Source organism: Lindgomyces ingoldianus (genome assembly GCF_010093535.1).
Source record: "Lindgomyces ingoldianus strain ATCC 200398 unplaced genomic scaffold BDR25scaffold_10, whole genome shotgun sequence".
Taxonomy (NCBI): domain Eukaryota; kingdom Fungi; phylum Ascomycota; class Dothideomycetes; order Pleosporales; family Lindgomycetaceae; genus Lindgomyces; species Lindgomyces ingoldianus.
Genome location: NW_022985171.1, coordinates 593774 through 607133, shown reverse-complemented (window position 1 = coordinate 607133; position 13360 = coordinate 593774). Strand labels below are relative to the sequence as shown.

General features: G+C 46.9%; 5 protein-coding genes across 5 annotated transcripts; 2 read left to right on the top strand and 3 right to left on the bottom strand.

Annotated features, from left to right (window-relative positions):
* Window positions 1-119: 119 nt before the first annotated feature.
* On the top strand, window positions 120-1106 carry BDR25DRAFT_353081 (uncharacterized protein; the record flags this gene model as incomplete). Its single annotated transcript, XM_033695106.1, has 6 exons — window positions 120-219; window positions 257-579; window positions 616-689; window positions 747-791; window positions 817-951; window positions 1010-1106. The coding sequence occupies 6 exons, from the start codon at window positions 120-122 to the stop codon at window positions 1104-1106; spliced, it is 774 nt and encodes a 257-aa protein (XP_033549597.1).
* Window positions 1107-2209: 1103 nt separating this feature from the next.
* BDR25DRAFT_365898 (subtilisin-like protein) lies at window positions 2210-4515 on the top strand (the record flags this gene model as incomplete). The annotated part of the gene is made up of 6 exons (XM_033696925.1): window positions 2210-2328; window positions 2916-3276; window positions 3334-3410; window positions 3462-3582; window positions 3631-4261; window positions 4310-4515. 6 exons carry the CDS (start codon window positions 2210-2212, stop codon window positions 4498-4500), a joined length of 1500 nt encoding a protein of 499 aa, XP_033549596.1. The 3' UTR covers window positions 4501-4515.
* A 66-nt stretch (window positions 4516-4581) lies between these two features.
* On the bottom strand, window positions 4582-8102 carry BDR25DRAFT_353078 (uncharacterized protein; the record flags this gene model as incomplete). Its single annotated transcript, XM_033695105.1, has 24 exons — window positions 4582-4650; window positions 4724-4740; window positions 4797-4874; window positions 4921-5049; window positions 5104-5161; window positions 5193-5244; window positions 5285-5443; window positions 5473-5633; window positions 5682-5708; window positions 5742-5884; window positions 5936-6126; window positions 6184-6305; window positions 6388-6523; window positions 6562-6628; window positions 6670-6802; window positions 6846-6857; window positions 6906-6935; window positions 7010-7176; window positions 7210-7339; window positions 7371-7487; window positions 7559-7636; window positions 7722-7974; window positions 8003-8029; window positions 8077-8102. 24 exons carry the CDS (start codon window positions 8100-8102, stop codon window positions 4582-4584), a joined length of 2382 nt encoding a protein of 793 aa, XP_033549595.1.
* A 1355-nt stretch (window positions 8103-9457) lies between these two features.
* On the bottom strand, window positions 9458-10789 carry BDR25DRAFT_312663 (uncharacterized protein; the record flags this gene model as incomplete). The annotated part of the gene is made up of 4 exons (XM_033691314.1): window positions 9458-9495; window positions 9562-9734; window positions 9801-9874; window positions 10040-10789. The coding sequence occupies 4 exons, from the start codon at window positions 10787-10789 to the stop codon at window positions 9458-9460; spliced, it is 1035 nt and encodes a 344-aa protein (XP_033549594.1).
* A 1574-nt stretch (window positions 10790-12363) lies between these two features.
* BDR25DRAFT_353075 (uncharacterized protein) lies at window positions 12364-13028 on the bottom strand (the record flags this gene model as incomplete). The annotated part of the gene is made up of 5 exons (XM_033695104.1): window positions 12364-12598; window positions 12652-12713; window positions 12753-12871; window positions 12901-12930; window positions 13016-13028. The coding sequence occupies 5 exons, from the start codon at window positions 13026-13028 to the stop codon at window positions 12364-12366; spliced, it is 459 nt and encodes a 152-aa protein (XP_033549593.1).
* Window positions 13029-13360: the final 332 nt, after the last annotated feature.

The window sequence follows — 13360 nt, the reverse complement described above, 5'->3', positions numbered from 1 at the left end:
ATGCATATCACGATGCCGTGTTGTCGGTTTTGCGAACTACTACTGGTGGCATCGTTTCCTGTTCCGGGCATGGCCGGTGTATCAGAATTCCCGTTATCAACGCACCCCTGCTACCTGAAATGCCTCGGCAACCCCGCATTCAAGTTCGCTCGCTTCGAGCCGCCATGTTCCTCCGAACTGGCGCTCTAATTACCCCAGATCTTCATACGTTCGTTTCCTGTTCCATGGAACGCCTTTAATTAACCGTCGAGTGTAGCTTTTGGGTCATTGAACACTTCGAAGCCTAAACCTCGAGATAACACGTTATCCCTGGGGAACTACACCTTAAACTACAGATACAATACATTTTTCCAGACTCACCGACGAAGGTGTTTAACATCAGAGATTGGAGAACGCCAAAAAACTCTAGCATGGTTTCCGTCACCTTGCTACTGCCTTCATCCAATCCATCTACGCGATAACTGGAAACCCATTCCTTTGTTAGCAGCGGGGGTTCTTGGTAAACACTGCAGTGACTTGATTTGCATAATTCAAGTGCTACTTATGGTTTACTATGTCAAATCCGCATCAAAAATGAAGGTAAAATAAGCACGCTCTACGGTACGTTTTCTTTAGCCACGACTATCCGGCTGCAGAATTGATCTACTGAGTCTGTTACTGAACCATCCTCCCGCTAGCTTAGAAAATAAGTAGGGGTTAGGCTCGGGACAGAAACATGTCTCCTGTTGATCTTCTCCCTAGCGTAGTAAGACGTTAATTTTATCAACTGGCTCTCTGGAAGATTTATGTTGGTTTACATTGCTAACGACACCTGAGTAAATTAATCTGCTGTTCTTGGTGCAAGAATGATATCTGCTCGTTTTGCTATGGGAGGATTATCGGCGGAATCACCTTGTTCGCCTACAGTTATGCGTCGCTCAAATTCATCTCAGTTCTCTCGAGACTCATTTAGTGAGGAATTTAAGTGTAGAGCGAATTTCTCTGAGAAGTGCCTCAACAAGGGCTGTAGTCATTCTCGCTTTGCTGTCATATTCCCCATGGCGCTCGTAGTCAGTGAGACCGGTCGTATCCCCCCATTCTTTGAAGCTGGCTATACTCCATCATGATGCGGAACTTAAAGCCTCGCATTCAGCAGTCTTGTTTACGGCTGACTCAAAGTACCCATAACCTACGGTGAGGGAAAATCAATCTTCGGAATGAAAGAATGTGTTGCAATGAGCTTCACTCATCTTTGATACATCCATCGAATATTTGCCTGGCGAATGATACCGCACCAATTCCGACACCCGCAACCCTCAATCTAATGCGTATGCCTTACCTAATAAGCAGCTACTTAGTTATCCTACCCAGGTAATCTATCTAGTGTAAATAAGCGGTTTAAATAGAGCCTTAACGCCTTCCTTAGGGATCTTTGGTAGCTCTCTAGCTTTCTGTGCAGGTAATGTAAGCTACTGTACTCCTTTGGGTTCTTTATTACATTGTATACAGCACCCTCTAAATCGCCCTTGCGATCTGCAATAAACTGAGGCTCCCACCTAGGGAGGAGAAATTGCACAGTATTCTGATGGGTTTGATGAAATGGGACACAGATGCTTAGGGGAAGGGAACGTGGCTTAGGGTGCTAGGGTGCTCAGAGGACTCCGTGAGCTTAAAACAAGTCAGGAAACGAAGGCAGGTAACGCTTGAAGGCTCTCCAAAACACCAAAGTCAGCCTAACGATTCCCCAATTAAGAAACCTACACGGCCTCACTTTAACAACGATATCAAGCCACCTATCCACTGGCGTTGGCGGCTACTTATGCCCATCTAAATGGACACACTGAATTTGATAACCACGTGCGGAGAGGGGCCGGATAGCCTATCATACAAATCAGCAAAAGCTTCTGCTGCGCCGAGACAACACTGAAAAGGCTAATTTCAATTGATAATATACTATACAGCTGCGGTGTTGACTTTTTGCCATCTCGGAGAGATTTTGAGACTTTATAAATTCAAGTGATTCTCAAACAGGCTAGGTGGGGGAAGAGTTGCGTGGTCTGACTTAACTAGTGAAGAGAGAAGCCAAGACATCTCACCGATTAGTCTCCCCGACCAATAACGTCAAAGGAGCAGCGGGCTTCTCCTCACAAGGTTTCTGTGCCGCAATCCCCAGTTCTGCCACATCTTCACTCTGATCCCTCCTTGTCGGTGATGGTAGACTAGAACAACCATGTCTGAACTTCATCTACATCTAGAACCGTCTCCCTCTGAGTACTTTCCTCCTTTGCCTAACCGCACGATATCCTTTGACACGGTATCAGAGCGCGACGAGCGTGCGGCTGCACAGAGGTACGATACCCCTTTTTCGTAGGCTTCTACATAGGCCAGAACTCCGCGAGGATTTAATGCCGGATCCCTTTGCGTTTTCCAAATCTTACGAGACTTTACCATTCGCTTGGATGGTGATTCCAATACACCCTTGAAAGTGGCCCGGGAATACTGGATGTGCTCGCACAAGATGTACTTGACAGTGGTATTAGGATTGAGAGGTCGTCCCTCTTCAGTATTATTATCGTCTGGAGAGGAAAGCGGGCACTGGGGCCAACACTACAGGCCGTGATGCTTAGTTGATGCATTACGTTTGCTACTTCGCCTTCTACAAGACGATATTTGCGTACATTAGGAGTAGTTGAGCAAACAATAACTTCTTGGAAGGCGAGCTGATCCACCGACTTTCTAATTGATGGATCGCTGTATATCTGTCCGAAGCAACTCTCAGGGACAACTAAAATTTCATTCGTGAACACCATGGAGAACCAATTTCCGTTCATTCCATTTCAATTCGCTCAATATTTTACTCTTCTCATCAGTACTTGGCTCTGGCTCTGACTACTCTAAGTAGCCTGTGCTAGTCCCTTCTCTAACCTCTTTAGCAGCAACACCTCCCCGTCCAAAAAAAGCAACCCGTCTTCATGGCGCCAACGACGCGCTGAGCGTCTCGCTCGCAGAGAGAACACCTTCAAACTCAAAACAATGTATGCCGCCCTCACGAAAGACCCTGGCAATCAGGATGGCATCAAAGAAGCACAAGACTGGATTGAGAAGCGTCTCGAGCATCTCGGCAAAGACCCTAAGTTTGCCATCGTCCTGAGAGGTCCCGAGGATAACGAGGTCATTGGGTGGGGTGCCTTGGAGCTTAATGAGCAGAGTTCCATTGAATTGGGGGGCTTGTCGAATATCCAGAGCGTCGTTGTGGATGAAGCGCCGAAGAAGAGATTGATCGCTACAAAGCGCGATGTGTTCTATGAGGACGAGGGCGATACTAAAGAGGCCAATATAACTGCTTTATAAAAGCGAGCATTCAACTGGGATCAGCTAGCTTGGAAGAAAGTAGACGCCCCATTCGATCTGATTGACGTTGGTCGGTGCAAGTATGTTTACAATGATAACTGTACATTTTGAGAGCTCACATTATATTATAGGGGCAAAAAGCTCGATGAGCTAGAGGAATTTACGTACGAATCTCAACGTGGCAAACGCAACGATGGCAAGCGTATCTATATCTACATCATCGAGGAGGGTATTCAGATGGATGTTAAATACGTATGGAACGCTCTCGACATTCCCTAAGACCTCGCTAACTGGGTTAAGAGAAATATTCCAGAATTCCCTAATAGAGAACAAACTATCTACACGGATCACTGCATCATTGAAGGTCATAACAATGAGAATGACGAGGATCTGGAGTTCCACGGCACCATTGTGGCTTCACTCGCTTTAGGCCAATCTCACGGAGTCTCGAAAAGCGCCACGCTTGTGTCTGTCAAGTACTGGGGGCCACTAACCGATATGATCGACGCCCTTTATAAAGCCGGAATCCATATCCGAGACAACGGGCGGCAGCTGAACTCCATCATCGTACTCACAAATGGTCCCCGCGACCCTACAGATCCCGTCAAGGCCCGTGAAATAGACCCTGCTGCCGCCGATACCTATAAATGGATAAGTACGCTACATGATGCTGGTGTCCCTGTTATTGCACCAGCCGGTAACGATCGCCTACTCAAGAACGGGAACCCCAGTCGAGAAGCCATCGACTTCTGGCCGAGCAATTGGGAAAGCCCGAACTTTCCGCTCATCAATGTGGCAGAGATGGATTTGGATGGCATTCGTTCGGAAGAGTCGCAGGCTGGTAACCAGGTCACGACATGGGCGTCTTCAAAAGCCGCTTGGGTGATGAGGAAGGATGGTACTTCAGATGAAGGCGCAGGCACATCCCTAGGTGAGGACCATATGAGACAAACTTGGGGTATGACTAATAGAGTAATAGGCTGCGGTATTGTCGCGGGTGTCATCGCTGGCCTTATGGCTCTTGATGAGCCACCTTGGGGTGCAGTAACCGGCCGAGATCGCGTCGAGGCCATCCGCCAATTCATCAGAAACGGCGATAATAGTGGCTGGAAGCGCGACGACAAGCAATACGGCCAGGGAAACACTCTCATAGGCGAGCGCATCATCTAGAACGGTGCGGAAGAGGTATACCAATCCAAAGAAATTGACGACCCACATATACCTGAGTATCCTGACGACCGGCTTAGCCCTTTATCTGACGCCAACACCGACACTAACACCAGAACCGCCAAAGGGCGATCCAAAGAGCTTGTAGATCATCTACAAGATCCTTAGTTACAGTTCGTTAGCAACTAACTCAGTTCCTCATCTCTGCGTCCCCCAAAAGCTTCACTACTTGATTAGAGTGAACTGATTGGCGTTTCGGTCTTTTATGTTATGAGTCTTTCTTTCCCCCACATCATCACTTAACAAAATTTGATTCATGTTTGGAAAAAGAACCGATGATGAGTGAACCAGTACCTCAGGGAAGAGACCGAGAATTGCTTCAGAACCCATTCAATCCATTTAGCAAGTTGCCGCACTACCTACCGCCCTCTGATGCGTCTTGAAGGAAGTATGACTTATCTGAGACTTTGTCCTCGTTAGCCTTGTAATTTGCTGTTATTGTGACTGTTTCATTCAGCTTCTGCTTTGCCCAATATGAGATGACATCATCGCCTTTGGCCCCGAATCGGTGCATAGAGGAATTCGTGCACTAAACTTTGGAATCACGAATCGGACGGGCGAGCGATGCCGTCAGTACAATTTTGCGGTGACAAAGCGCGCAAGACTACAACGCATATAGATGCTACATATTCTACGGAGCTACGTAACCGGGCTGCCTTTCTTAACCATTTGTCTTCGGTCACGAAACTGTTTAGCACTAGCCCTTCCGCTTATCTCCATACATCACTCATACCCTAAACAGAATGTTGAAAGAACCTCTTTTACAGACGAGAAATAGTGCTGAAAACCTCGAGACTGCGAAATGACCGAGTCCATCGTTCTTGACAACATTACCTCGAAGCCCCTACATGATCGCTTGATACTCTCAAAAGATGCCACACCACAGCTTCGGTCGCAAGAGCCCTGTCAGCGTACACCAGCCAAAGTGAGGATAACCTGAGCATCGTTTTTGTACTTGTCGCTAGCCTATAAGGAGAGTACGTATTTGCCCAGATATCATCGGAGACACTGTTCGCGACCATTGCGCAGTCGTTCGTACTCAGTGCAAATGATCGATAAGACGAAGCTTCTTGAGACTTTGAGCATTGAATCGATGTTGTGCGAGACTATGGTGGCGTACTGACGATCGCAAGAGCACCCCAGCCCGCTTTCTTGCACCCGTCTCAATGCCCTTTTGGAGTGACATGAGATATTAAATCAATCGCCAGGAGCTTCGGCGTCTTGTCCAAAAATCTCAGCCCACTTACAGAGCTCACTGGTCCCCTCAAATAGCTGATCACTCGACTTGAAGTACTCGAGGGATTTCTCCAACTAGGTAAGCGTGCAACTGAAGGAAAGGTGTTAAGGGTGCCCTGAGCAGCTCAGGGCAGCTGTAAACGTGTGCAGATGCGGTTGAAATTCGTGCGGACGACGTTCACTGAAACGCCGCACTTAGGGAAGCCAGCTAAGGAAATATGCACATTCCGAGACGGGGCGTAGTTCACATTTGGGGCGGGTGACAGCCACCTCAGATGCCAGATCAGCGAACGCGCTCGGGCGTAGGGCGAGATCACGTACTGCGCATTAAAACTAGTGAGATTAGCATTTCACAGTACGTTGCAAGTACATACACCACTCACCATTCACGCCCGCAACTTCGCCTCTCCCGTATTTATGGGCAGAACAGAACTTGTCAACGGCGGCTCGGTTCTGTTAGGGTTGTGGAGAGCGACACTCGAGGGCTCCTTGTCGCATTTACTTTCCTCTTTCTACACATCGTCCCCATCGTCTCACAACATGATGAAACCGTTCCACCTTATATTACTCCTTGCAACACTGTCCTGCTCTAACTTCGTCCCAGCATTTCATCAAGCAGCTCTCGCTGACACAAGCCATCACGCCGAACGCGAAAGAGTTCCAGGCGACAATCCGGCATATTACTCTCGTGGAAATGCAGCCGATCAGCTCTTCGAGATACTCGAGTTTACTGTATCTCTGAACACACCGATTGTGTAAGCGCGAAACCGACATAATGAGCAACTATCCGTGGCCCATGCTAACGAAACGTTGAGAATACCGCATATTCTTTTACCTCCGTGGAGATACGGGAACCCGTGATCTACCTAGGCTCACTGACGCGACGCTTGAGCTTTGGGTTAATCGAGTCGATTTCGAAGGCGAGTCCGAGTATACGATCAAGAAGAACATCTCTGATTGCAAACCATTCACTGTAAGGAATGAAGACGACTATAACTATGGCGGACCGCTAGTCCAGGGAATCAATGAGATGGTTAGCGATATGTATCTACCGGATTTGGGGCCTGATCATGGGATCGTGGTCCTCGATATTGAAGCGGTAGCTAGGCTACCGGATCATAGAATCTTGTTCGCTTTTGAGGCTAGAGTGGCATATGAGGTCTAGTAAGGATGAATTGGTGGGAGCCTGGCATTGTGGCCTGGTGTGCTCTGATACGTCTAAATGATTTTGTCTTGTGTGGTCCTGCTGCCTCTCCATTTCCTCCTGTCCATTTCTGCTGTCCTGTTCGCCAGTGTATCTCTTCAAGCTTCGCCAGGGCGCAAAACTTACGTGCATGGCATGATAGGCAGTTGTGTGCAAGGCATCCCCATAGTCAAACATGCCTGGGGAGAGGTGGAGCGCTAGAATTAGTCAACGAACTTTCGCTTCGGCAGAGCTCTCTCGGCGTTCCGATTCGTGTGAGTCTTGATCAAGAGTATGTACTGTGGGCTCACGGCGCACCAGATTGGGCATATGGAGGAGGACTGTCACTTGGAGAAATTGATCCTAAACATTTCCAGTTATCCTGATAGCGCACATTTTCGAGATCGCCGGTTTTATCGCCGGTCAGTGCTGATAGATGATAGAGGTCATGGGGTTGCGAGTAGTCAGGTGGTGAGGACCAAACCAGGTTGATTGAGCTATAAGGTAACGTCTGAGGAGCGAGAGAGAGCTCCGAGGCGACTATATAGAGGTTGAAGGAGAGCTAGCCTTAACGAGTTAAACGTTAGTCCTAAACAGGTTCCTAGCATTTCCTAATTTGGTTTCTAGCAGTGCAGTTCCTGCAGTTTCGCAGATCTGTAGCTTCAATCAGCGAATGGTGGGTATACTATTGGATACATTTACCACTTTATTGCGCAGATAAGGGCTCGTAGGACTTAGCGGGGACGGGGGGAAATACCGGCTTCCGCGTCGAAATTCCTAAGGAGCCCCTGACCAGAAGACATGCCTGAAAAGCCCAGGAAGCAGTGAAAGCTGCATGGATAACTGCTCCAGGTGATGAGTCACGCATCATTGGGAATTCTAGGGCGCATGATGTAGGTAATTGACATGTAGGAAGGTAATTAGTGAAGGATTGAGAAAGTGGGAAGGCATGAACTGAAGGACGTCGCAGTCTTATCGGGGGAGTGGCTTGCCCTTTGCTAAATCAGCACTCGGTGCTTTTTTGACGGTGCGTCAGTAGTAGTGGAGAGGAATCTGATGCGCCACCATGGAAACGCAGTAAAAATAGATAAAAGGGTCACGTGATCAAAAACGCAGGTGGAGGCATTGCTTGAGGCCTGGTGTTTAATAGAACGTAGTATAGTTGCTACTGCTAGTAGCAATCTCTTATAGAACAAAAATGAATTGCCTTCAGTTAATGTATAGTTAATAAGGCCTTAGCTACTGCAGCAACTCCCTATACTAATTGATATCTTAGTGTTTTAATACCGCGCTTGCTGAGGGAGTTTTTGCGCGTGGTAGTACTAGGGCTGCTGTGAAAGAGGAGGTAATACACGCACAGATTACTGTACAGCTGCTATCTACTTAGTGGCACTAGATTAGGCGTAAACACTCTCTAACGCTGTATAAGCTGGCTCTTGACTTCCTATCTATCCCTTCCAGAAGCTGAAAGTGCGAGAGGTGCTCTAGAAAGGCTCTAAAAACAATTACAATTAAGTATAAAAAGCTATTTCCCCCTCCAATCAAGGCTCTGTAGCTCTAGAAGACTATATATTTATCTTGTTTACTTAGAGTTAATAATGTCCGCAACTGTAGTAGCAAGATAGTTCTCTAGAGCCTCTAGAAACACTAGTTCCTGCAGTAACTATACTAAACAGTAGCTCTGCCCTTAATTAACTTAGCAGTAACTGTTACCGCCTGCAAGGCCGTTTAAATCTGCTCTATCCAAACGAGCAAAACTCTACTGCCGCCAGTAACGCATAAAAAACACTACTAATAGTAACAGTTACGTTCTATTAAACACCACGGTTTTAGGTGCTAGGAGAAGATTTGCGCGATGGAGCTCGTCTCACGCGGCGCAATACATGGTGTTAGGAGAGAGCAAAATTGCATCAGGTATGAACGAAATGGGGCACTGAAACACCTACTACAGAGGGTCAAGAGTTACCAATTTGAGCACTTCACTGCTCCACCCCTAGCCTTTGCCAACCCAACATACGCTCCGACAATTTCATTCGGGGAATTATTTTCGAGCATAACTGCGACGTAAAATCATGGGCTCCCAAGATGTTCTCCTATTTCTGTTGGAGCGTGGCCCCATCGCTCTTTCCCTTCGTGCGAGAAATCAAGGACCAGACGCAAATCGACGCGGCAGCTGACTGATCCCCAAAGTTCCTGATTGTAGATAGCCACTTATGGATCTTCAGCCCACTCTCTTACGAGCTCGGTCCACTCATCGCGAAGTTCACTGATTGGTATCGTGCTTGCCATAGTTCTCTTGGCTATCGCGGGCCCTTAGCTATTAACTTACCATATTTATAACATATTTTTGACTTTTCTATCTTCAGAAGGATCTTAGTTATGAAAGGTTACAATTATTCTAAACACGCATACGTCTAAACGCATTACTTTAATACTGCGCGCTCCTAACTGCCTGATATTAGACTCTCATGAAAAATCGGTCTAAAATAACATGGTATTGCCCGGGAGAGTAGTGAGCCCTGCAGGGTGGTCAGTCAGATCAGGCTCGTGAGATATCCCTAAGAGAGTTAGGGGATCAAACTTACAGCCGTCGATGTCCTCTTTGACAACCCGCGTCTTAGTACACTTCATTGCCTCCTCCGCGGTTTGAATCTTTAGTTCCTTACAGGTGTCGCCATCGCAACGGGCGTTCATGGCACGTTGGAGAGTATCATCTTTCCAGCCGAAGACGTAATCCCCGTGCTGCGAGTATCCATTTCTGCGCCCTGGTATTAGAGTCGCAATACAGCCGCGAATCAGTTTAGGGAGATAGACAGATACTTACCGATCTCCAGTGCTCCATACGAATGGCTGAGAGCCATCTACGGGCCACAAGTCCTTGCTATTGAAAGGTCGGGTCTGCGTTATACACTAAGTTAGCAAAAGGACTGTATTTGGTGCTTTGGTGAGATTGAGCCGAGCCCATAGGAGCCCCTAACAAGCCACTATAGCAAAATCTGAAACTCCCAAATTGAGGCCCACTACATGCGAGGAAGGGAAGGAAGAGGGAATGATAATACTTACGTCCCACATGACTTCATACATCACTTGAGGTATGACAACGGGATGGGTCGTTGGGCAATTACCCGTTGGACCTACATCGTTGGCTTTTGATCCTGTTGCATAGGTGATGTGGCTCTCGTGGTCAGGACTATCCAAGTTTTTGCCATCCCAACAGGTGGGGAAGGTAATGACCGAACGTATGCCGCCGGCACACATTTCCTTGGGAAGAGTCTGGGCGTCCGGAGATCCGCAATTGATATTACTCTTATCTCCTGATGCTGGCATACAACGATGGCACACCTTGCGTGCCGCGCCTGGAGATTTTGCTAAGGCGTCTCCAACCAGCATGCGGAAGCCAGGCTTGAAGGCGGTGACATTTGATTGTTTATTGGTCGGTGCAATATAGTACACTGTAATGCCGCCACTGCCTTTGAGACCCTCGCTCGGGATTTGAGGCACGCGCTTGAATGTTCCGTTACGGGCTCGAAAATATAGAACCGCGGTCCAGTAGTTGGAAAAATCTTCTGAGAACGTGCAAGTGGTACACGTGGAGGCTGTGGGGAGATCGTGTTTCGCCGGGTCCATGGAAGCGTTAAAAGAATTACCTCCGACGATTTGGTGGAGATGTGGTGATGGTACAGAGCCGGGATTGACCAGAGGGTCTAAACGGTCCACGACGAGCTGCGAGCACTGGAAACGCATCATCGGCATCCTCCCTTGGCCGAAGGCATACTCCACGAGAAGTGCCAGGGCGAGAGTCTTCCACTGCATATTGGACGAAGTACCTGCTACTGTTAGTGAGAAGCGAAAGCTTGTAATGGAAAAACCCAGATAACTTGTGAGATAACCTAGGCCGCAACTCCTACATACATGGTCCTACCACCACATCTCAGAGTGGAGCCCCTCCTATATATGTCGTTGGGAGCTATGCTTGATAACGTTGTTTAATCTAGAACCACATACTACCAAGGTTATATATTAGGCGGGGGCTCGGGAGTTGACCGTACATGGATCACCCAAATCATGTGTGACATTAGCCCCACACGGTCGTCGCAGTCAACATCTCATCTTAGTTTGTCTAATTTACGCGCTGATTTATTCAACTCATCCATGATGGCATTCTTAAAGCGGCGAGGTTGGCTGAGCCCCGAATGAACCCAATACGCAAATTTTAATAAATAGTATTTGGTGTAACCATCACGCGGCTCTAGAAACTTATGTAGTTTGTTATAATACCCAAGGTACTCTATCTGGAGGTTTGTAGGTATCCGTGAGCAGTATATACCATGAAATAGACGTCGAACGTTGGCACCATGGAGTAGCTGGATAAAAAGTCACTCATAGATCCATTAACGTAGGCTAACCTACTCGAGTATCTCGACATGGACCCCATAAAAGGGAGCCTGTAGAGAAGGTGAAGGCCCAACTCAGGCAAGATAAGGGAAGCGTGTACATCTAGCAGGAAGGGTGGATCCAAAATGCCACCGGGATGCCACCGACTGTAGTATAGTGTAAGGGCTACTACTGTTGCAATAAGGATGATAATTATCCCCCTAGAACAGGTGATACAGTCGCGCTCTTCGAGGACGAGAAGATCTAATGGGAAGCTCGAGGCGTTCGAGCAAGTTTCACGAACGATCACCACAAGATATCCAGCCTCGCCAAGTCTCGCCACGAAGCGAAGTAGGGAAAATGTGGCTTCTTGCGAATAATCACTCAAATGAACCAATAATCATCGATATTAAGATTGCCCGCGCAAAATATAGGAATATGCGACTATGAGCTCGCGAGACAGGCTGGGGCGCTTGTTCACTCGAGTTATCCCACAGCTTAGAGGCTCCTCTAGTGTTTGTCCGGCCAATCACAGAAATGTAACCAGGGGCATCACGTTTTTACAACTATCTGCGGAGCGTCTAAGGAGAAATAAAGTAAATCTGTATTAATCTCTATTTAGCTCTGATCCTCTTATTCTTAAAATTTTTCTTAATTATAACGTAATAAAATAGGTATTTATTAACTATGCAGAATTAAAACGTAAGTGACAAGTATGTAACTTTAGTATATAACCTATGTTAGTCTTACAAAGGCAGAGCATAGAATTGTATAGTCTAATGTTGACGGAGGTTCTGTTTTACCGTTGTGTACAAGGCGTAAGAACATAAGTAAACTAAGTTAGAAGTAACAATATATTGTTTATTCTACTAGTAACGTAGGCAGTAAACGAGTGAGCTAGAAAAGCAAGTTAGCCACTCTACGTACCTTGCCTTTATAAAAAGCTGAGCAAGATCTGTGGTGTTATCAAGAGCACCATATTTTTAGAGTGTAGCGAAGATACAGGGATTGACCTATGCGCTGGACCGAACGTCCGTAGCAGTGGCGTAGATATGGTTCCTAAGACTGATGACAAGGAGGAGCGAGGAGACGATTTGCGGGATAGCTTCTTCAAGAGCGTCTGCTATTTTGTTTGTCAAAGAGAGCAGGACGCTCATCAGATAAAGGATTTTGGCGGCGAAGAGGTCAATACGGATTTGGTGCCTAATATGGTGATGCCTTTCCCGTAGAGAGAGGAATATAAGGGCTCTGAGGGCACATGTTTGGAAAGCTATCATGGTTGTGAGAAGAATTTATTCCACATTTTCGATTTGCTATCTTTAAGTGAGCACTTAGTTGATCCTTCCCAATTAACGGGGCTGCCCTAGGGACCCAGCTGAGTCACGTACTGTAAAGTGAAAACCTCCACCCTTGACACCAAAACAAAGATATTAGGATACTTGCAAGCTTTAAACACCTTTCTTTTCGTGTTCATTGCTGCGTAAATTCTTCCCGCGTCATTAAATCCCGGGCGGTGTACAACTTCGACTCCAATCAGAAGTAAAGGTGACAAGTAAGCGGGAGACATGCTAACGCATTGCCTCAGCCACGAGGCATGTAGCACCTAGGTAAGCTGGAGAGTCTAGTACACCTTTATACTTGTTATTACTCATATCAGCCGTGTACGTGAGAGAGCCATTGTTAAAGTATCACATCTTGGAGTACTTTACAGCAGAACTGGGGACGATCTGATTTTAGATAGGAACATGTATCCTGTTAACGTTTTACTATAGCCTAGAATGTGGTTACGCAAGTCAGCAATTTGTAACTCTTAGGTCTTGTGCACAGCTAGAGAATAAACCATCAAGTCCAAGGGCACGAGCTACCTCGCGCCTTTATATTCGTAAATGCAATTTGCTATCCAACGATAGAAATTCGTTCGCGAACTGGCGCGGTAATTACGTTATTAGCGCATGATTCATTGCTCATTGGGAACAATTATCAAATGTTAACACGAGATGCATCCAACAA